Source organism: Dipodomys merriami, unplaced genomic scaffold (genome assembly GCF_024711535.1).
Source record: "Dipodomys merriami isolate MVZ:Mamm:240054 unplaced genomic scaffold, mDipMer1.0.p SCAF_1, whole genome shotgun sequence".
In the NCBI taxonomy this organism is placed as follows: domain Eukaryota; kingdom Metazoa; phylum Chordata; class Mammalia; order Rodentia; family Heteromyidae; genus Dipodomys; species Dipodomys merriami.
This window is the reverse complement of record NW_027202270.1, coordinates 133,791,128-133,813,494: the sequence shown is the minus strand read 5'-3', so window position 1 is coordinate 133,813,494 and position 22,367 is coordinate 133,791,128. Positions and strand designations below refer to the sequence as shown.

At 35.7% G+C, this 22,367-nt stretch overlaps 1 protein-coding gene across 9 annotated transcripts in view; it reads left to right on the top strand.

Annotated features, from left to right (window-relative positions):
* Positions 1 to 22,367, top strand: part of Gphn (gephyrin) — a 380,642-nt gene that overhangs the window by 268,811 nt on the left and 89,464 nt on the right. For all 9 annotated transcript variants that reach the window (XM_070031737.1, XM_070031733.1, XM_070031738.1 and 6 more), the window contains one exon: positions 6,973 to 7,015. In XM_070031737.1, the coding sequence (XP_069887838.1) occupies positions 6,973 to 7,015 (43 nt within the window). The remainder of the gene's footprint in view (positions 1 to 6,972; positions 7,016 to 22,367) is intronic.

Genomic DNA, 22,367 nt, shown 5'->3' with positions numbered 1-22,367 from the left:
ATATCAATACCAACATGGTTTCTAAATTTTTGACATCATTCTGTTAGGGTATCCAGATTATACTCTTACTCATAACCTACTTGCATTTCATACTTTATTTCTAGATACTATAAGATCCAATAAGTAAAAATCCTTTGTAAACTGATAAAATAGTTTTATATACTTCAGGGATGACTGTGATCATACTTATACTATCAGAAATAAGTTTTAAGCCCGGTACTAGTGGTTCACACCTATAATCCTAGTTACTCAGAAAGCTAAGATCTGATGATCACAATTCAAAGCTAGCACAGTCAAGAAAGTCCGTAAGACTCTGATCGCCTGTTAACCCAGCCAGATGTGACTGGGCACTGATGGCTCACACCTGTAATCCTAGGTACTCAGGAAATCTGAGATCTGAGGATGTGGCTCAACACGAGCCCAGACAGGATAGTCCATGAAACTCTTATCTCCAGTTAACCAACAGAAAACCGCAAGTGGCACTGTGACTCAAACTAGTAGAGGTAGAGCACTAGTCTCCAACAAAAAAGCTCAGGGATAGTGCCCAGGTCCTCATTCAAGCAAGCCCATGACCAACAACAAAAGCCAGATGTGGAGCTATGGATCAAGTGGTAGAATACTTGTTAAAAAAAAACTCATGGATACTGCCTAGATCCTGACTTCAAGTCCCAGGACACACACACACACACACACACACGCACACGCACGCACACGCACACGCGCGCACACGCACACGCGCGCACACGCACACGCGCGCACACGCGCGCACACGCACACTCTCTCTCTCTCTTTCTCTCTCTCTCCCTCCCTCTCTCTCTCTCTCTTTCTCTCATACACACACACACACACATTTTAATTGCAGAAATTGAAAAGAACAAGAATTATAGCAAAATGAACTTTAAAATTTAGCAAATATTTGCTCTGTACTGTGCAATGTATTTGACACATTGAAAGCTTAAAAGAATATTAAATCCTCTCTCTCCAAATCTGAATATTCTAATTGAGGATTTATATCAATACTTGGAATATAGAAGTTCAAATAAGACATTTTGAGAAACTAAACAAAGTATATCAATATTGTTGAAATAAAAATGCTATTAATTATATTTCTGATTAAGGAACTGGGGAAATATATAAACATATATATATACATTTTTTTTTTTTTTTGGTCAGTGCTGAGGCCTGAACTCTGGGCCTAGGCACTGTCCCTCAGCTCTTTAACTCAAGGTTAACACTCTACCACTTGAGCCACAGCGCCACTTCCAACTTTTTTCTGCTCATGTGGTGCTGAGGAATTGAACCCAGGACCTCAGGCATGCAAGACAAGCACTCTACCACTGAGCCATCTTCCCAGCCCTGGGGAAATATTTTTATCTACAGGACAAGTAGAATTTGGATCTGGGGCTGGGAAGTTGGCTCAGTGGTAGAGCGCTTGCCTTGCATGCCTGAGGCCCTGGGTTCGATTCCTCAGCACCACATAAGCAAAAAGAAAAAAGCTGGAAGTGGCGCTGTGGCTCAAGTGGTGGAGCGCTAGCCTTGAGCTGAAGAACTGAGGGACAGCGCTCAGGCCCAGAGTTCAGGCCCCACGACCGGACCCAAAAAAAAAAAAAAGACATGGAATTTGGATCTGAAAATAAACAGGATATTCCAGAGGGAGAGAGAATAGCTTTATCTAAAAGATAATGAGTACAAAGCATTTTCTAGATGAGCATGTTTAGACTTTGCTTCATATCTTAGATGATGATATGACTTGCCTTTCTGCTTATAATCATATGCTATGATATTTTTTAAAGGTCTGGCCAATCTCTGTTGAAAAACATATAACAGTATATTGCATTGTTTGCTCTTTCTCTCCCCACACACATTGGATGAAAACTAAAAACTTCTTTCTACTTTGAAATAATGTGGAGTATGTACAATTATAGTATCATCCCACAGCTCTGACTTCACTTAAAACAACTACTGTATGTTTCTCTCTTTACATCTTAAAATCAGTGGTACATATGTCATTTCTTTGAATCCCACAACAATCTATTAGCTCTCCATTAGAAGGTAAGATTATGAGATGACACATAGCCTAAAATGCTAAAGAAGAAAAGAAAAAAGTCAAGGTGTTTTGGCATGTGAAGAATACAGTGAAAGAGGAAAAATTGTGATACAAGTGCATGGCCTTTCGAATAGTCACAGATCTGTTAACTAAATTTAGATGCCACACACGAATCAAAATTTATCTTATACAAAAAAAATTAAACTAGATGTTAAGTGCTTCATCCAGTAATAGGAAAACACACTTGTTTTTTTTTCTGATGAATTAATATTACCATATTAGTTGATAAGAACAGCCCATATTAAATTTTATTGCAAATAAAGTACATAAGAAATTTATTTTCTAAATAGGTAGCCCTCTTTTTTTTTACTTTTAACTATATAAAAAAAAACCTTAATTGTGTCTTTCCAAGGACTTCTCAGATTACAAAATAAACATATGTACAGAATTTTAATTTCTAATTTAAAATGATAGTTATTGACTATTAAAGTCATGCTAAAAATTTAAAGGTTTTTCTTAATGTCCACCAAAGATGATTTCTTTTGCTCTTGACTTTGACCCCATCTGACCAACTGTTCAGAATTTTTCTATGTAAGCCACACTATGTAGCATTTGCAAAGAAAATATGAATTAACCTGGTGAGCAGCAAAATAGAGGCAATTTTTGTGAAATCTGACTTGTTAACTTGTAGTCAATTATAACCTTCATTTTAATATTTATACATCTGTATTGTTATGAACCTGTCCTTAACATGGGTTTGATTTTATTTATTTCTCTCCTTTCTTCTGTGAAATGCAGAAGGAAAAGGATGTTTATTATTCACACATTTTACCCCACCAACTGGTGTTACCCATCTGGCTTCCACTGGAGAGCCCCTGACATCGCAGGGAACGGTGATCAAAATTCCACACACTAGCTTCAAGCTGGGGGCTCGTAGCTATTGCAGCATTGAAAAGGGATCTTTTCCTGGCATCTTTAAAATAAGCATGGTGATGGGATGGTTTAAGGGAAGAACACCTCAAATTACATGACCACTGCTGCGCTTACGTGTGTCCTGCTTTCTTCATAACAGCTTGGCACTACATTCTTTCCCTGAATCTTAGTGGGCTTTTATGTGTTTGAATGGGATGTGGGTTGGGGAGATAAATGGATGGTTATACATTATGCATGCATCTTTTACCATTAGAATGATGTGCCTTCCCTTATATGTCTCAAATTATGATCATATGAAATCTCTGTGTTCCGAGAGATTGATTCTCCCTTCTCAGTGTGAGACTTTATATGTTGTGGTATGTTTTGATGTTTATACCCCCAATTGTTCTTCATGTTGCATTAAACATAAGTTGAAATGTTCTCCCTTAAGAGTTAGCTTTTCATGTTGGGCTGAAAAAGTCTTCATTTTTGTGTAGCAATTCATGCTATTATAACCTATGGCTTTCGATTGTACCTCCCATAATGAAGAGCTGACTTTAAACACTGTGCTATTCTTGTTATGACCTAAGTATAAGGTAAGTGATTTCTCTAACTGTACTAAAGATTGTGGTTGTTTGTTAAAAGTTGCTCAGATTTTTTAAGACATTCTTGCTTTTGTTTCTTAACATTGATTATGTGCTCGCCCTTCTTTTGTTTTCTGTTTCATACCTTAAGCTTCTTTAATACAACAGTATGATCGTCAGCAAAAATTGTGTTGCATATGTAAACACATTCAATTGAATTGTTTTATGTCTAAAAGCAATCTTGATTAGTAAGTGAATATGTTGTCAGTATGTCTCTTGTATTTTTCATTTCCTCCATTGACTTTAATAAAAGTAGTGTTTTTAAATAGTTCTTTAGTTTTGATTCCAGTAGAAAGGGGAATTATTTGCCAACACTATAAATCCAGTCAGATATTAAGAGTAGTAAACTAATGTAACACAGTAGAATATAGTAATAGGTAATCTGTACCATACCCTTCATTCAGCCCTTCATTTTAATACCTGAGACTTAGGCCAGAATCTCAGTTTATTTTGTCTCTCAGTCTTTCTCCTTTTCCCAGAAAGAAAAGATGCAGTGAAATTTTAAAACAATAAAAATAGTATTAACATTAAACCTTAAAACTTGAGATAGACCTACTGACCTTTTTTATAGCCCATATATGTAAGAAAAAGTAATGCTTGTTTCTCAGCTTTATTTTTTTAAGTACATCCTGTTACATTGTGAGTTATTTAAGTCATTATATTGATATTTTATAAAATTAAGTAAATATAAAGTAACCAGTTTCATAGTGCAGTAGAAGGTCAGGCCATTCAGTCCATGCATAAACAGTAAAGTTTTAAATTTCCTCAGTTTTTGTTATGCATATTCAATATCACTAAAGTAAAGAAAGTTTCATAATCATTGATTTTTAAAAGGCATTTCATTCGAATCTGGTTCAAGCAGCCAACCTAAATGAGAAAACATTGGCTATACTTCTGTTAGCAGTTTCTACTTCTTGATAGATCTCCTAATTCAGAGAATTGAATTGTTTTCATCATCCAAATGTTTCCTCTAAGGCTGTTTGAAATATACAGTTCCAAACTATAATGCAATCTGGGTTTCTTTATTAAAATGTTATGAATTATTTTTGCTAATTTTAAGCTACTTAGGCAAGGAGAAAGATTTTGTTGCTGTTTTTCTTATTTTTATTATATAAATATAAAATCTAGCTAGTTCTTCACTATTTCCATTATATACATTATTTAATGTATATAATAATATATGTCTGTTGGAACATTTTATGAGACAATTTGAACTACTCATCTGAACTGCTGTGTTCATTGTAAATCTCTTGTTTCTATCCACACACTAGCTCCACTCTAGATTGGAAGGGCTTAAAGATGAACTCTGGAGGAATAGAGGCTACGACTTAAGAGTAACTATTACTGATCAAAGGAGCTACTTGCCATTCGCAAACACTGCTTTGCGCTATGGGTTTGGGCTCCTTCACATCTTGTTTCACACCTTGTTGAAGACTTTCTTGACTTCCATTTGACTTCTTTGAACTCTGTTTTTGTCTTTCAACATTTCCCTTTCTTTTCCTACTTCCTCCCAGATTTTCTCGCGCACTTTTAGCTTTCTCTTGTGTTCTTTGAATCACTTTTTAAAATGTAGTTTCTCTCTTTGTTAAAGCTTGTCTATTAATTTATGTTAGTGTGTGTTTCTTTTCCTCTTTAAGGCTGTAGTGGTATAGTTACACTTATTTTCATTCTGTAGTGTGCCAACTTGCTTATTTATTTTGCAGCAAGTTCATTAGTCATTCTTATCTTCTTCTTATGAATTATCAATAAGAAATAGCAGAACCTTCTCCATTTATATGTCCCCTTCTGTAAGCCTGTGCTTTCTTTTCTGTCATCTAGATTTATTCCCTCTAACCTCTCTCTCTTCCTTTTCCTTGTTCTCATACTTTTTTTTCTTAAAACAGTCACTAGTTTCTTTCCCATTTGGTCCAGGTTGTTCTTCAATGAGATTTCTAAGTCAATAAATAATTTTATATTCCAGATTAGAATCTTTATTAAATATACTTAAAGGCACTTAAACAATCTGGGCCAAAAGAGAATAACTAACATTTGGATGTTTTTTCTTTTCTCTCTCTCTCTCTCTCTCTCTCTCTCTCTCTCTCTCTCTCTCTCTCTCTCTCTCTCTCTGTGTGTGTGTGTGTGTGTGTGTGTGTGTGTGATGGTTTTTTGCTTTGTTTACCCTTGTCTGTATGTTTGTGACATTTTAATTGTTGTTTATTTAAACATTAACAATTTTTTAGGAAAGGACAACCATAATCCACTCTAAGTTACAACATTCCTTTCATAAGCTGTTTCATGCAATAGTAGAATGTGTTAAGATGTAGAAAATAATTTGTTGTGTATATATCCATTTGGGGCAAGCTGCTGTGGAGTGGGAAGAAAAGGTGTAGAGCTTAAATACAGTTATGTCTGAAATTAAAAAATTCATGTTAATGCCATCTTACATGGCCTTGAATACAACAGTTTGATATCCTTTAAAAGAATGTGTCACTTTGACCTGAATTTATGAATAAAAACATAAAGGCTTCTGATTGATAAATTATATTCATAACCTCAAAATTGTAAACAAATGGATTTAGTTTAATTGATATCTACAGAAGCATCTTTCATAATCAATATTATAAATAATTAATCAGTAAATCACAAAGATAATTAGGATCAAAGATAAATGTATATCAGACTTCTCTATTCCCTATCACTACATTTTATATCTCTATGTGTAAATTACAATGGAATATTACATCTTCTTACTTGAATTTCATTATTCTACTCAAGAGCTAAACTAAATGCCTTCAGATTAAGAATCTGTATTCATGCTTTAATATGTGATAACCTGAAACTTTTTCTATACACAGTCATTCCTTGGTATCCATGGAGAATTGGATCCTCATTGATAGCAAAATATATATATATATAAAATGGTGCAGTATTATGCATATAAGCTACACATATTTTAGAAATACTGTATACTTATGAAACGGAATACAATATAAATGCTATGTAAGTAATTTCTATCTTGTGTTCTTTAAGAAATAATAAGAAGAAAATGTCCAGATGCAGGATGTTTCTTAATATTTCTAATCTACAGATATGGAACTCACAGGGCCACTGTACTGATTTAATATACATGAATTCAGTAATGCTTTTGGTTTTATCTCTGTCCAATTTATAATAGTATACCTGTAATTTTTCTGGAAGTCAGTCTTCTTTAAAATATGAAAAGGATGAATTAAAATATATATTAACCAAAGTACATATTTTTACTAACATGTTATGACATCTGAGACATATAAAACCCTTTGCTCCTAGACCTCAGGAGTTTGCCCACTAAATACACATATCTGGCTGTCTGTTATGAATCCTATTACTGAATCTATGCTCTTTCTACAGGTCCAGTCCAGGTGCAGCAGCAAGGAGAATATCCTCAGAGCCAGTAAGTATTTCATCATTACAAGTAGGCTACTAACATAGAAATTGTGGTTCAATAGCCTGGATTTAGCACAATGAGTTGTTCTTCCTCCAAACTTCTTGATTGCCTATTTAGACTTGTTTTTTATCTTTCTGTTTTTTCTTTACCCTGTACTCTAATACTGTACCTACAGTTTCCCATTCTCAATGCTAAATGGTGCCTGTATCCCTTTAGACTCTTTTCACCACTGCATAAACTTTCTACTCCCTTATTTTTCTGTATGATTCTTCCTTATCCATAAAGCGTCAGTTCAGGTATGTTTCCTGTGACTCCTCTGAATTTCCCCCAGTCAGATGATTAAACCTTCTTCTATATCCTATTCTTTCTACTTATAATCATGTTTTACTTAGTTACTAAATTAACTGTCTTCAAGGAAATAGTTCCAAAATGAAGCCAACATAAAGACAAGTATAATAAACTTTTTTAAAACATACATAAAAATGTGTTAATATATCAATAGATACTAGAAAACAGTTAGAATTTAACAGAGTTTTATCTAAATTGTTTAGGGAAGAGCTGACTTTATTCTCTCAAAGAAAAACTAACTTTGACTCCTTAAAAATACCATAAAAACTGCCAAGTATAGTAGTTTACACCTATAACCCCAGCTACTCTGTACATGGAGATTAGGAGGATTGTGGTTCAAGGCTAGCCTGGGAAAAAAGTTAGTAAGATTCTATCTCAGTAAATAAGCTAGGCATAATATGACTACCTATAATCCCAAACTGTTAGGAAGGCAATAGCAAGAGTATCTAAGGCCAACGCTGGCCCCTGGAAAAATATAAGGCCTTAACTGAAAAATAACTAAAATAAATGATACAAAGGGAAATATAGGAAGCATAATTAAAGGAAACCTTAGCTGGGATACAAAAGAACTGAAAACAGCAATAAAGATTTTTAGTAAAGATGCAGATTAATGTATAGTTTTTATTCTATTGATCTTAGATATAAAGCTCTTTATATCTTATGAGTGAGAATTGCCTCTTTCAGAGGTCTTTGTGTTTCTAAAGTTGACATCTTGTATAAATTTTAAAATGGGTGTATAATCCATGAAAGATGTATACCCTGTAATTGAGAAAATAAACTCAGAGATCAAACCATGAGAACTAAACTGCTGTCATACTAGTTAATAATACCTGTTAAGACTCTTTTAAGTGGAATTCCAGAGCTTTCTCTGGTACATTTTTCAGGACTAGGTTTCAGGTTACAAAAGGGTTATTTAGGAATTGTTGAGTAAAGGTTCTCATACCTGTTGATGATAAATTTGGAGTTACTGGAAGAGTCTCTTATAATAATTGGCCATTTCTGCTTATAATAATGTAAAATTTAGAACCAAAGATGAGAACTGAGATGTAGTTCAGTAGTAGAGCACCCTGTATAGCATGCTCTACATCTTTTTTTGGGGGGGGTCCGGTTGTAGAGCCTGAACTCTGGACCTGGGCGCTGTCCCTCAGCTCTTCAGCTCAAGGCTAGCACTCTGCCACTTGAGCCATAGTGTCACTTCCGGCTTTTTTCTTTTTGCTTATGTGGTGCTGAGGAATCGAACCCAGGACCTCATGCATGCAAGGCAAGCGCTCTACCACTGAGCCACCTTCCCAGCCCCATGTTCTACATCTTGAATTTAATCCTCAGCAACACACACACACACACACACACACACACACACACATATCCTCTTGAAGAGGATCATAATCATGCAGTCACTTTGGAAAATGAGTGTGAAGTGTTTCATAATAGAAATAAACAAAAAATTCCTATACAACAACTATAGCTTTTCTAAACCTCTATATTTTCCTATACAATTCAGTCTTCATCTTTAGATTATTCCCATTCTGCCTTTCCTTGGGGGGGAGGCAGTACTAGGGTTTGAATTTAGGGCCTTATACTTACTAGATGGGTGCTCTACCACTTGAATCATGACCTAGACCCTTTTTTTGCTTTCTTTACTCTTCATAGAAGATCTCACATTTATGCTTAGCAAGTCTCAATTCCTAGCATCCTATTAATGCTTTCATTAACCTAACAAATTAAGAATAAAGAATAAGCCAGATGTGATAGTACATGCCTGTTATCTAGTTACTTAGGTGATTGAAGCAGGAGGAAAGGAGGATAGGCTAGAGGGAGGGAGGGTAGGAGGGAGAAAGGTTGATGATGATAGGAAAAGTTATCCAAATAACAGCAGTCTGAGAAGCCTGATGCTCTTGAGTTTGCACAAAAGATTGTTTCTCAAGCTTCTCAGTGGACCTTATACCCTTTTTCCCCCTTATAAAATTTCTCCTTATAGAAATATAACCAAAAATGACAAGGATAATGTGTTGTTAATAATTAGACAGATGGAAGTGGTGCCATGGTTCAAGTGGTAGAGTGTTAGCCTTGAGCTGAAGGGCTGAGGGATAGCACTCAGACCCAGAGTTCAAGCCCCACGACCCACCCACCCCCCCCCCCAAAAAAAAAAGTGAAAAAAGTAATAAGACAGATATCTATGAAGAATAAAGGCTTTTCAAATTTAATCATACTAAGTAGGCCTTAAAAGGATTCCCTACACTTATGAAACAAAATAAACCTATTAATTTGGGAGCTCAAAGAAATCAGACTTTGATCTATTGTGATACCTCATTGGAACTTTAAAGATTCTTCCCTATCCCCAGTTAGGAGGCTCTGAGTCTCCAGGGATTTTTCAAAGCAAAATCCTTAACCTATGGAGAGTGAGAAGTCTTAGTCTTAACTATGTTTCCCAAGGACCTATCAAATGCTAGAATCTCACAATCAGATGTTACCACACTAAGGAAGAGCACTTCCTTGACTGAATCTTAGCATTCCCTGCTGGTTCACAGAGATCCAGTCTGTTTTTGTGTATGCGTGGGCTTGTGTATGTGTGTACATGTGAAATCTGCATAATGAAAATTAAAGTGAGCATCAATTGTTAATAAATTCTAGTATGGCACATCTATTGCTATCTTGTTCCAAAATAATTTCACATCCCAAAAGGAAACTTCACACCCATTAAGCATTTCCTCTTTACTTTCACCTGGAAACTACCAGTAGGGATTCTATCTCTAGGAATTTCTACCTCTAATCTCTGTATGTCACATAAGTGGGTTCATACAACATAAGATGTTTTCAGTCTGGATTCTTTTATGTTGCTTAATTTTTTCAGGCTTTACCAACACTATAGCATATATACATGTTCATTCCTTCTGTGGCTGTATAAAACTCTATTTTATCTTTACGCCACATTTTGTTTAGCCATTATTCAGATGTTTGAACCATTTCCAGTTCTTGGCTGTTTCAGTAATGCTGGCATGAATGTTTGTTTTGAGTACTTGTTTTCAATTATTTTTAGCATATACCTACTGTTGTGGTATATCTATCCTGATGCAAGTTTAAGTTACTATAGTCTTCTAGTAAGCTTCAAACTTGGGAGGTAAGAGAATTCCAATTTTCTTTTCTTTTTTAATATCTTTTTTTTAGTGATTTAGAGCCCTTGCCATTCTATTAAATTTGAGTACTAGTTTTTCTATTACTGGGGGTTGAGGGGATAAATGAATTCATTGCTGTGGGTAATATTTCCATGTATTAAAACTATCATCCAATCCATCTTCCATTGGTCTTTCATATCTCAGGTATTTCTCCAGTTCCACAATGCAGTATGTATTTTGAAGTATGTATTTGGAAGAGATTCTATTCATTATCACTAAGTAATCTGTAGATTTTATTTCTAAAGCAACTTTTGTTGTTGGTAGTGATGGTTGTCGGGCTTGAACTCAGGGTATGGGTACTGTACCTGAACTCTTTTGCTCAAGGCTAGTGCTCTACCACTTGAGCCACAGCACTACTTCCAGTTTTCTGGTGGTTATTTAGGGGTAAGAGTTTCATGGACTTTCCTACCCTGGTTGGCTTAGAACTGTGATCCTCAGATCTCAGCCTCCTGAGTAGTTAAGATTACAGGTGTGAGCCACTGGCACCTGTCTTGCCTAAAGAAACTTTTTATCACACCAGTGTCTCCTGCATTTTCTTACCTTAGAAGCAAAAATGGCATACCAATGTCCAACCTGGAACTAGTATGATCTGCAATGCCAAATTTTGACCAATCCCTCAGGCTGTCCTTCCATTTATTCCTTTAGTTGAGTCCATGTCTTGCAGGCCAGACCAAGCACCAGCCCCACTTCCTGACCAAAAGAGAGCTCACATGTGTATTATCATAAGCCCTCTACCTCAGAAAAGGCTCCATGCCAGACCTCTACCCATTCTAATCCTTAAACAAAGATGTGAGAGTGGTGGTTTAAAGCATGTTGGGTATAAACTATCTTTGATGCTATCAAATGACCTATCTTCAAGTTCAAAGATTATTTGTGAGCTGGGTGCCGGCAGCTCATGCCTCTTTAGCTACTCAGGAGGCTGAGATCTGAAGATCACGGTTCAAAGCCAGCCCGGGCAGGAAACTCTGTGAGACTCTTATCTCCAATAAACCACTAGAAAGCCAGAAGTGGTGCTGTGGCTCAAGAGCCCAAGAGCTGTGCCTTGAGCTGAAGAGTGCACAGATAGTGCCCAAACCCAGAGTTCAAGCCCCACAACTGACAAAACAAAAACAAAGATTATTTGTGAGGGTTGGAGATAGAGATCAGTGGTATAATGCATGATTTGCAGGCATAAGGCCATGACATTGACCACAGAACCACAAAAATAAATAGGTTTTTTTAATTTTTATTTGACATGTAGTAATTATGTATATTTATGGGATATATTTGATATTTCAATATATTTATACAGGTTATAAGACTAGATCAGGAGAGTTGTCATATTTGCCACCTTCAGTAGCACAGAATTCTGTTTTCTGTTTAATCAAATCTGCTTGTTGACTGATGTTTACTTGGCATAATTCTGTTCCAGAAGTCCTATATAGTTCTGTTATAATGTCTATCTCCTTATTGAACTTATGTGTTTTCTGAGCTTCCTGAGTTCTATTGCATCTCATTAAATATTATTTTGCATTCTCTTTCAGGAAATATACATATTTCCATTGCTGAAGGGTTGGTTATTGGAAATTATGGTTGCTTTAATAATGTTGTGTTTCCTTGATGTGTTTCTCCATGGTTCTGTTTTTTGTTTTTGTTTTGTTTTATTTTTTGCCTCCAATTGACATCAGCATATGTGATGAAATAGTCACTTCTTCCAGACTTTACTGAGTGGTCTTGCTAGAGAAAAATCTTCACCAGTGTATGAGCGGTTGTGAGGTAGAATGTATGGCAGTTCCAGCTCCAGAGGGCAGAGCAACATACTCCATGAACTGAGATCAGTATCAATTACAGAAGTCTTCAATAGCTAAAGCTAAGGATGCTCATATTTGCTGGCAGAGGCTGTTGGGATAATCCTGATGTCTTTTTCTCCCATGGAGGATGTCACAGCCAGAGACAGGTTCATGAGAGTTCTCTTGATATATACTATCTAAGAATTGAGTTCCAGACTTTGGAGCCAGGATATAGAGCTCAAAGCACATGGAAAGAACATAGCATTGGTCTGAACTGATGTCAGCACTAGTGCTCAGGGTACCAAGTGTCCCACCTAAAGAGTTAGTAATGGTATGTAAAGTGTGTTTGTCAAGCAATCTGGGAGTTCAAGCTTAGAACTACAGGCACATACCAAGCCGTAGAAGCCTTTGATCATGTGCACTCTTACTATAGCACTGGTTCTCCTGGAATAATTTCAGACCTGCATCCAGAGCATGCATGGAATGGGAGTGGAGGGTACAAACTTGGGGCAGCTCAGTACATAACTCTTGTATAAGAGGGTAGTTCTGACTGAAGGATAAATTTACCTAAATGGAAACCTGCCAGTGTCTTCTGCAGAGCAGGTTACTTCAGCATACTCAAAAATAGATGGTTTGAAATTGTGGAGTCAGGAAAGCAAAAAAGAAAGAAAGTGAAGAAAACTAAAGGGATTTATGAGAGGTCATCAAGCCAATCAATATATATTTCACAGGCAGTCCCAAAGAAAATGAGGAGAAAGAGACAAAAAATGTATTGGAAGAAATAATGATCAAACCACCCCAAATCTGAACATCTAAATGTATGAAGCTCAAGAGACAACAACTAGAATGAATCAAAGAGGCATATACCAAAATATGTTAGTATCAAATTGAAGAGAAAACTTCAAAAGGAGCAAAGGGCCAGACACCAGTGGCTCACACCTGTAATCCTAGCTACTCAAGAGAGTGAGATCTAAGGATCACAGTTCAAAGCCAGACTGGGCAGGAAAGTCCATAAGACTCTACCAAAAAAGCTTAGAAATGGAGCTGTGGCTCAAGAGGTAGAATGCTAGCTAGCCTTGAGCAAAATGAGTCTCAAAGCACCCAGACCCTGAGTTCAAGCCCCAGGACTGGCACAAAAAAACTAACACAAAAAAAGGCTGTAGATAAAGCTCAAGTGCTTGCCTGGCAAGTACAGGTCCACATTAGATCATGGAAAATTATTTACTTTTTCTTACTTTGGCCTTATAAAAATAAACCTCCTTGGAGGCTGGGAAGGTGGCTCAGTGATAGAGCGCTTGCCTTGCATGCCTGAGGCCCTGGGTTTGATTCCTCAGCACCACATAAGAAAAAAGAAAAAAGCTGGAAGTGGTGCTGTGGCTCAAGTGGTAGAGTGCTAGCTTTGAGCTGAGGGACAATGCCCAGGCCCAGAGTTCAGGGCCCATGACCGGACCCAAAAAAATCAATAAATAGATAGATAGATAAATCTCCTGAGCAAAAAGGTAGTCTTTAAAAATGAATTTACTGTTGCATATAGTTCTATTATTTAATCATTTAACTATGTAGTGCAGACATGGAGCAAGGGTAATTTTCTATTTCCTGACTATATGACTTTAACTAAAAATTATGGTTATCATTTTTTCTTATTCTTGCTTTTTTGCTTATGAAACTGACTCAGAACTGTTGAATGAAAAGTTAGGAAGAAGAGGAGAAATGTAAGTAGTTTTTAGTCTATTTGTAACTTTTTTAAATGGATAGTTCTAGTAAAGACAACTCTGAGCTAACTGACCAGAATAAGGTTTGAAGATCTGTTTAGAGCCTGTCATCATAACATCTTTGGGTGTTGATATTAAGATACTTTTTCATCCTTGAACTGAGAAAGTAGTTAAGAAAACAGGCCTTGTGTGTAACAAAGTATGACTATTTGGTTATAATGAAATATTCAGTAAAAATCCTAAAATAGAGTTATTTGTAATGCCTAAGTTCTTCAAGAATATAAAGGTCATACATTGTTTCATAGACAGGATACTATTGGAGAAAAATTTTGTTTCAGAAATGTTGCAAGAATTGCATGAAGAATTTATGTTCTATCATCTTTTTTTATTAATATACTATTTTCCCAAACTGCCTGAGAGTACGTTACAGACATGATGCTTCAATGTGAATCGGGGGTAAAACGGTGATTAGAAAGGAATAAAAGACATTATTTTATATAACTTCAGTACAATTATGAAAATCAAGAAATGAACATTGCCACAATACTCTTATATAATATCATACCAATTAAATTGTGCTTTTTTAAAATGATGCTCTTTATAGAAAAAGGAAAAATTATTCTTTTGTTCTGATCTGGGATCCAGCCCGGAATCATGTGTTATATTTAGCTATGATGTCACATTAGGCACATTTAATCTAGAACAATTCCTCAAGTTTTTGTCTTTCATGACCTCAATATTTTTGAAGAGTATATAGGTCAGTTATTTTGTACAGTGTCCCTCAAATTAGATTTTTATGGTGCTTCATCATGATTTATTATATCATTTGTCACCTAATGTGATGTATTTTTTTCCAATACATCATTACAGGGGGGCTTATGATGTTGGTCTGTTGTGTGACTGTTGATAATTAACTTTGATAACTTGGTCATAACGGTGAGTGTTAGATTTTTTCACTGAGAAATACTATTTTTGCTCTGTATTTAGTAAGTATCTTGTGTGGATATATGTTGAGACTAAATAAGCATATTTTTGTTGTGGTTGAAGCCTTCTAATTTTAAGAATTCATTGTTTATTTTGTCTGAAACAGTTATCACTATGATGGCTGCCATTGTGGTGCTCTCTAATTATAATACTTCTTCACTTATCAGTTGGCATTCTAAGAATTTTTTTTATCACTTTTTCATCTTTATCATGTTTGGGAGGTTTTTTTGGTCAGGCGTGGGGCTTGAACTCAGCCTGGGCACTGTCCTTCAGCTCCTCAGCTAAAGGCTAGTGCTCTACCATTTGATCCATAACACTACTTTTGGTTTTCTAGTAGTTTATTCAAGAGAAGTCTCACAGATTTCCTGCCTGGGTTGGCTTTGAACCACAATCCTCACATCTCAGCCTCTTGAGTAGCTAGGATTACATGTGTGAACCACCAGCGCCAGAAAATTGTACTTCTTAACATTAGAACTACTATGTGTTTATGGTCTTATTTTCCTTTTATCAAAGAAAGTCTGTTACTAACTTAATTTATTTTGGTGATGAACTTGTACTAAATTTGACCAAAGGAATACTCTTCAAGCTTGCTCCAGTTTATTTTTGACATATTCATATCATTATTTGATAACTTCCTCACTAAAATAAATTTGTGAATAAGGAATAGTAATTTCTGAGGAAACAAAAAGATGAGAGAAAAGTTAGTCCAGACAAAGAACATAGTGTTTGTGGCATAAAAACATGAAATAATACCATGTATTCTGATGTTTACAATATTGTTTATATTTAACTAACATGGCAATGGGCAGTGGAGCTGAAAATGAACAATAGTTTTATGTAATCATATACCACTGTAAAGAACTGAAATTTCATTCTGTGAGTTGTAAACCAATAATACAAAGCACTGAACTAACATTTTGTGAAAATGCTGTTTTACAGTCCTGATGTACAGAAACCTTAGGAGTATTTTCCTTTAATAATCTTTATTATTATCAGCCCTAGAAAATAAGCAAATGTTTGCATTCTAGTTTTATGAGAAATACTATGAGGCTCATTACCTTCAATACACAAGTATAAAACTTGTAAATTGAAGGCAAAATGAAATTAATTTCACTTATGTAATGTGTCTTGTACTCCTAAATCTATAAACTCAGTGTTTCCTAGAGCTTTGAAACCAAGTTTATCTTAATTGGAGAGATTTCTGTGAAAGGCAAAATGTTTCTGACATCTGAACCACGCATTTGTTAACTGTTTTAAGCTGATCATATGTATTACTATCATCTTTGTTCTTTAAATTTCCTAAGAAACTTGTCATAGGTAGTTTGCTATTCAGAAAGATTCAGGAAGTAGAAATAAAAGGGATTCTAGTTGCAAATACGTGAACTAGAAATACTAGAATTAATATGGATAGAACCAGTGTTCTTGGAGATTTTCAGTATATTCAAAGAATGAAAAATAATTCACACTTAGGTAGTTCAGACATTTTTTAAATTATTATAAGGCATAAAGCTTCCTCCTAAGATTTTTTATTGAATCAAGAACTATTTATACTTTGTTTCTACTTCAATCTGCTCTACAATATGAAAGCACCCTTCATTCATTTATAAGTTTAAAAATAGGTTTACTCATCAAGATGAAAAACTGTATATTAAGAGTTGGTAGATGTGCTGGGTGTAGTGACTCACACTTGTGATCCTAGATGCTCATTTAGTAGAAATCAGAATGATCATGATAGACCAGCTGGGGAGAGAGGGGGGGAAGCAAGCCAATAAGAAGCTGGGGTATACTGGCATGCACATGTCACCCCAGCTGTATGAAAGGCATAAATATGAGATTCATGGTCTAAGGCAGCCTAGGCAGAAACATGAGACTCTGTTGAAAAAAATATGCAAAAGTACTAGAGGCATTACTCAACTGGTAAAGCAGCTGTCTAGCAAGCTGGAGGCTAAGTACCCAAATACACACACACATGCACATGCATGCACACATATGATAGATTTAAGGCCAGGCATGGTTTCATGCACCTGTAATCCTAGTTACTTGAGGATCAGAGACCAAAAGGATCAAGTTCCATACAAACCCAAAAAATACCAAGATCCCATCTCAACAAATAAACTGGGTATTATAAAAGACATCTATAAGCCTAGCTATTCATTGGACAATGGTAAAAAAAACATCTTGTCAGCCAGGTGCCAGTGGCTCACGCCAATAATCCTAGCTACTTAGGAGGCTGAGATCCAAGGATCACGGTTCAAAGCCAGCCGGGGCAGGAAAGTCCATGAGACTCTTGTCTCCAATAAACCACTAGAAAACCAGAAGCCCATAGTTCAAACCCCATGACCAACAAAAAAAAAAAAGATCTCGGTCATTTGACTAGACAAAATTGAACCAAGAAGATAGAAACCACTTAAACAGGTCTATAACAAGCAGTGAGACCTAGCCACATTAAAGGTGGATTAAGTTTAATCCACCTTTAAGAAAGAATTTACACCAATACTTTTTATGAAATACAAAGGGAAAGCACTCTACTAGGCCCATTCTATGAAACTAGCTTGTTTCAAAACCAAACAAGGACACAAAAAGAAATACAGACATTTTTTTTCATGTAAATAAATGTAAAAATTCTCTCTGAAATTTTAGAAAATTAAATTCAACAACATATTGGAAAGATCATACAAAATGACACTGATTTCATTCCAAAGATGCAAGGATGGTTCAACATACATAAATCCATACTTTTAATACATCACATAAATTTAGTCAAGGACAAAAAAATCACATGGTTCTGTCAATATACTACTGGAATTCTTAGCCAGAGTAATAAAAAAGGAGAAAGAAGTAAAAGATTTGAATACAGAAAGATGTCAAATTATACCTATTTGCAGATGATATGTTAATCTGTACTTAAAAGACTCCAGATTTCACACAAAATAAAATTACCTCCAGAACTAATAAACATTCTCAACAACCTAGCAGAATATAAAATGAACATATGAAACTTGTCACTTTTCTATAAACCAACAATATAGATCCTGAGAAAGAAATCAGGAAAATAGTGTTCTATCTCTATCTCCTCAAAAATAATAAAATATTTAACCAACAATAATACTCCAGTAGTGCACTAGCCTTCAACAAAAAGAAGCTTAGGGACAGTGCCCAGACTGAGTACAAGCCCCAGAAGTGGACACACACACACACACACACACACACGCACGCACGCGCGCACGACGTCTAACAGAGGAAATGAAATAGATCTGTTAAAGGAAGCTCCTTGCTCTGTGAAATAGTACATAAAATGGAAGTCTATCCATAAAAAAATGAAATCCTGTTGTTTGCAATATCATTAACGGAACTAGAGATCTTTGTATGGAGTGAAGTAAGCTATATTTTTATTTTCTGGTTTTACTGTCAAAAAAATATATAAGAGGGGCTGGGAAGATAGCTCAGTGGTAGAGCTTGCCTCACATGCATGAGGCCTTGGGTTCAATTTCTCAGTACCACATACACAGGAAAAGCCAGAAGTAGGCGCTGTGGCTCAAGTGGTAGAGTGTTAGCCTTGAGCTGAAGAGCTCAGGGAAAGTGTCCATGGCCCAGAGTTCAAGCTCCACAACTGACCAAAAAACTAAAATAAAAAACATGAGAGATCAACTTAAAAGATTTATTTTAAATCTTGGTTTCAGAGGTTTTAGTCTATGGTTGCTTGGCTGTGTTGCTTCTAGGTGTATGAGGCAGGAATTAACATGATGAGGAATACATGGTGGAGCGAAGATGCTTACCACATGCTGGCCAAATTCAGGGAGAGAAATACGGGTCCAGGGACAAAACACATTCTTCAGGGACATGCTCCCAATTACCTACTCCTCCTAAAGTTCTGTCAGCTCCAGTATCCCATTAAGCTATGAATCTTTTGAATGGATTAGTCCATTCATGATGTCAGAGCCCTGTGATCCACTCACCCCTCAAATTTCCACCTCTCAACACTGCCTCAATAGGAACCTTCAACACAAGAACATTGGGGCAGTATTTAAGATCCAAACTATACCAACACAAAAGGATAAATGTTGCATGTTCTCACGGGGGAAAAAATTATCAAAGTTGAGAGTTGAATATTAGTTACCAGTAGCTGGTTAAAAAAAAAAAGTGGAGACCAGGATGGGGAAGTGTATATCAATGGGTCCTAGGTTATATTTAGCTGAGAGTAAGAAATCTTGGTGTGCTTTGGCACAATGGAATAACTAGATAGCAATAATATACTGCTTATTTCAAAGTATATGCTATCTGTTTTCCTCATAAAGAAGTGATAAATTATTTGATAAGACAGATATGCTTAACCTTATTTAATCATTAAACAACATGTATACCTGTATTAAAATACCACATAGTATCCCATTAATAAAGTGAATTATTCATCTAACATCATGGGTGCTCAAGAGGCTATGATTTGAGAATCAAGGTTTGTAACCAACTCAGAAAAATTCATGAGATTCTTCAGCCAAAACTAGAAGTGGAAGTACAGTTTAATTGGTAGAGGGCCAGTCTTAGCAAAAAACCTAAGCAAGGGTACAGGGGTTTGAAATGAAGTCCCACTACTGGCACCAAAAAAAAAAAAAAAAAAAAGGATGCTTTTTGAGTTTGAGATCAGGAGTATAACAGTTCTACAATAGCCCAGGTGAAAAGAGTTTTTGTAAAAACATTCAGAGTTTAGAAAAGTGAAAAATTAGAGCAGAAGGCAGTATTTTGCTTTGCTCTTTGCTAATTACCAACTTTCATCCTTGTTTAAAAAACTGGATATTCATTTGCCTTTCAAGTGTTTACTGAGTATTGTAAGTATAAGAAAGATATTTGCCTAGCACTGGTGGCTCACGTTTATAATCCTAGCTACTTAGGAGGCTGAGATCCAAGAATTGCAGTTCAAAGCCAGTCCAGGCAGCAAAGTCCATGAAACTCTTATCTCCAATTAACCACCAGAAAACTGGAAGTGGTGCTGTAGCTCAAGTGGTAGAGTGCTGGCCTTGAGCTGAAAAGCGCAGGGATGGCACCCAAGCCCAGAGTTCAAGAAACATGACCGACAAAAGAGAGAGAGAGAGAGAGAGAGAGAGAGAGAGAGAGAGAGAGAGAGAGAGAGAGAGAGAGAGAGAGAGAGAGAAAGACACTTTTCCTTCAAATGGCAAAGGATACAACAATTAATGAGATATAAACTCTGTCTTAAGTTTATAAGGTTAGGCAGATATTTAAATGTTTCTGTCATGTAATACCTAGCATAAGCCTTAAGAAATTATGAAGATCTAATATGTTTTAGAGTTGAGAAAGATTTTTTTTCTGGCTTATGGGTTCCACTACAGTTTACCAAAAAATGAGAATTATCAATTGCAATAAAGAACTATTGAATACTACCCTTTTTCTCTTGTTAACTTATTTTTTGTTTGTTTATTGCCACATCATTCTTTCCTCCTGGGCTATAATTCTGTTCTTTGAGAGTATATGTAACTGTGTATCCCAGCTCCATAGGTACCTGGTTCATTCATTATTCTTGATAAATATATAGTGATATATTTTATGTTAGCAGTGGCAGTCAAACTTGCTGATGAAAAGAAAACTTCCTTTTTATTCTAATACCAAGTATTCTCAATAAATAAACCTTTTATAACTAAAAAAAATCTGATTTTTCTCAGAAACTAAGCATATTTAGAAGGAAAGGTTTTGTAAGATTACTTTGTACTATAAATCACAGCATATGACAGGAAGATCAGACCTGAGACCTGTGTAGCTATATAGCTGAATAGAAAGCAGAAACAGCTCTTTCTCATTTTCTCCGATTAAACTGGTGTGATTGTATATTTTTATGGTATTTGATTGGCCAGACCTCAATGAAAGTCACTTACAAATAAATTTACATTGTAGTTACCTGTCATTTTGGTTTGTTTTTATTAGCATAAATTGTACAGAGATTTTATTGTGATACATATGGTCATATAATGTATTTGAATGAAATTCATCCTATCTATATTAAATTTTCTTAACCCCTCCTAAAGCAATTTTAGTGGGTTTCATCATGCTATTTTCTTACATACTGGGATCATATTTATCTTCCATCACTCTATCCTTCCCCCACCCTTACTGGTTCCATTCCCCCAGTCTCCCTTTACAATCATGTTATATTGTCTTTTCATATCTAGAATCTGCATATAAATGAAAACATGGTATTTGTCTTCTTGAGCTTGGCTTATCTCATTCAAACATGATGGTCTCCAACTCGATCCATTTCCTATAAAATAATCCTTTATTGCTGAGTAATTCTCTACTGTGTATGTGAACCACATTTGCTTTATCCATTTACTTGTTGTTGGGCACTTAGACTGATACCATCATTATTGGCTATTATAAGTAGTACTGCTGTAAACATCTGTGTGCAAGTATCACTATTATATATTAACATATTCTTTTCAATATATGCCCAAAAGTAGTATAGCAGGATAATAGGGTACTTCTATTTTTTTTTATTGTGAGAATACCATACACAGGAGTTACAATTACATGGGCAAGATAACGAGTACATTTCTTATTAAGCATTGTTATTTTTCTTTGTTTCCCCTTCCCTTCCCCTCCCATACTCCCCTCTCCCCCTCCCACCAAAGTTGTAAAATTCATTTTTCGACATAACGACTTGTACATCTCATTGTTGCAATGGGTCCACCTGTATCCCCAGTTAAACGATTTGTTTTTTTCCTTCCCCTCCACAAATTATACCAATATCAAATACTGTGAAAGCAGGGGTTATACCATGGGGGAGGGACATAAGGAACAACATAGAAATCATCTTATAAATATGTTAGCAACAATTGCATGAAAGGAAAAAACAAAACAAAAAACAGTTGAATACTTATCTTGGGGTTCATTTTCCTAACAGCAACTTTTCTGACCTTTTCTGCTTGACTCAGACATATACTAGTTATTGCAAATAAGGGAAACCATGGGACCTATGTTTCTTTGGGCCTGGCTTACCTCACTTAATATAATTTTTTCCAAGTCTTTACATTTCCTAACAAATGGGGCAATGTCATTGTTTTTGATGGAGGCATAGAATTCCATTGTGTATATATACCACATTTTCTTGATCCATTCATCTACTGAAGGGCATCTGTCCTCAAAAGACTCCACATAGAGCTCCCCTATGACCCAGCAATCCCACTTTTGGGCATTTACCCAAATGATCACAAACAAGACCATACTAAAGCTACCAGCACAACTATGTTTATTGCAGCATTATTTACCATAGCTAAGATATGGTACTTCTATTTTGTGTTTCTTTTTTGTTGTTGTTGTTACTACTGTGATATGAACTTAGAACCTTGAGTTGAAATCACAGATAGAC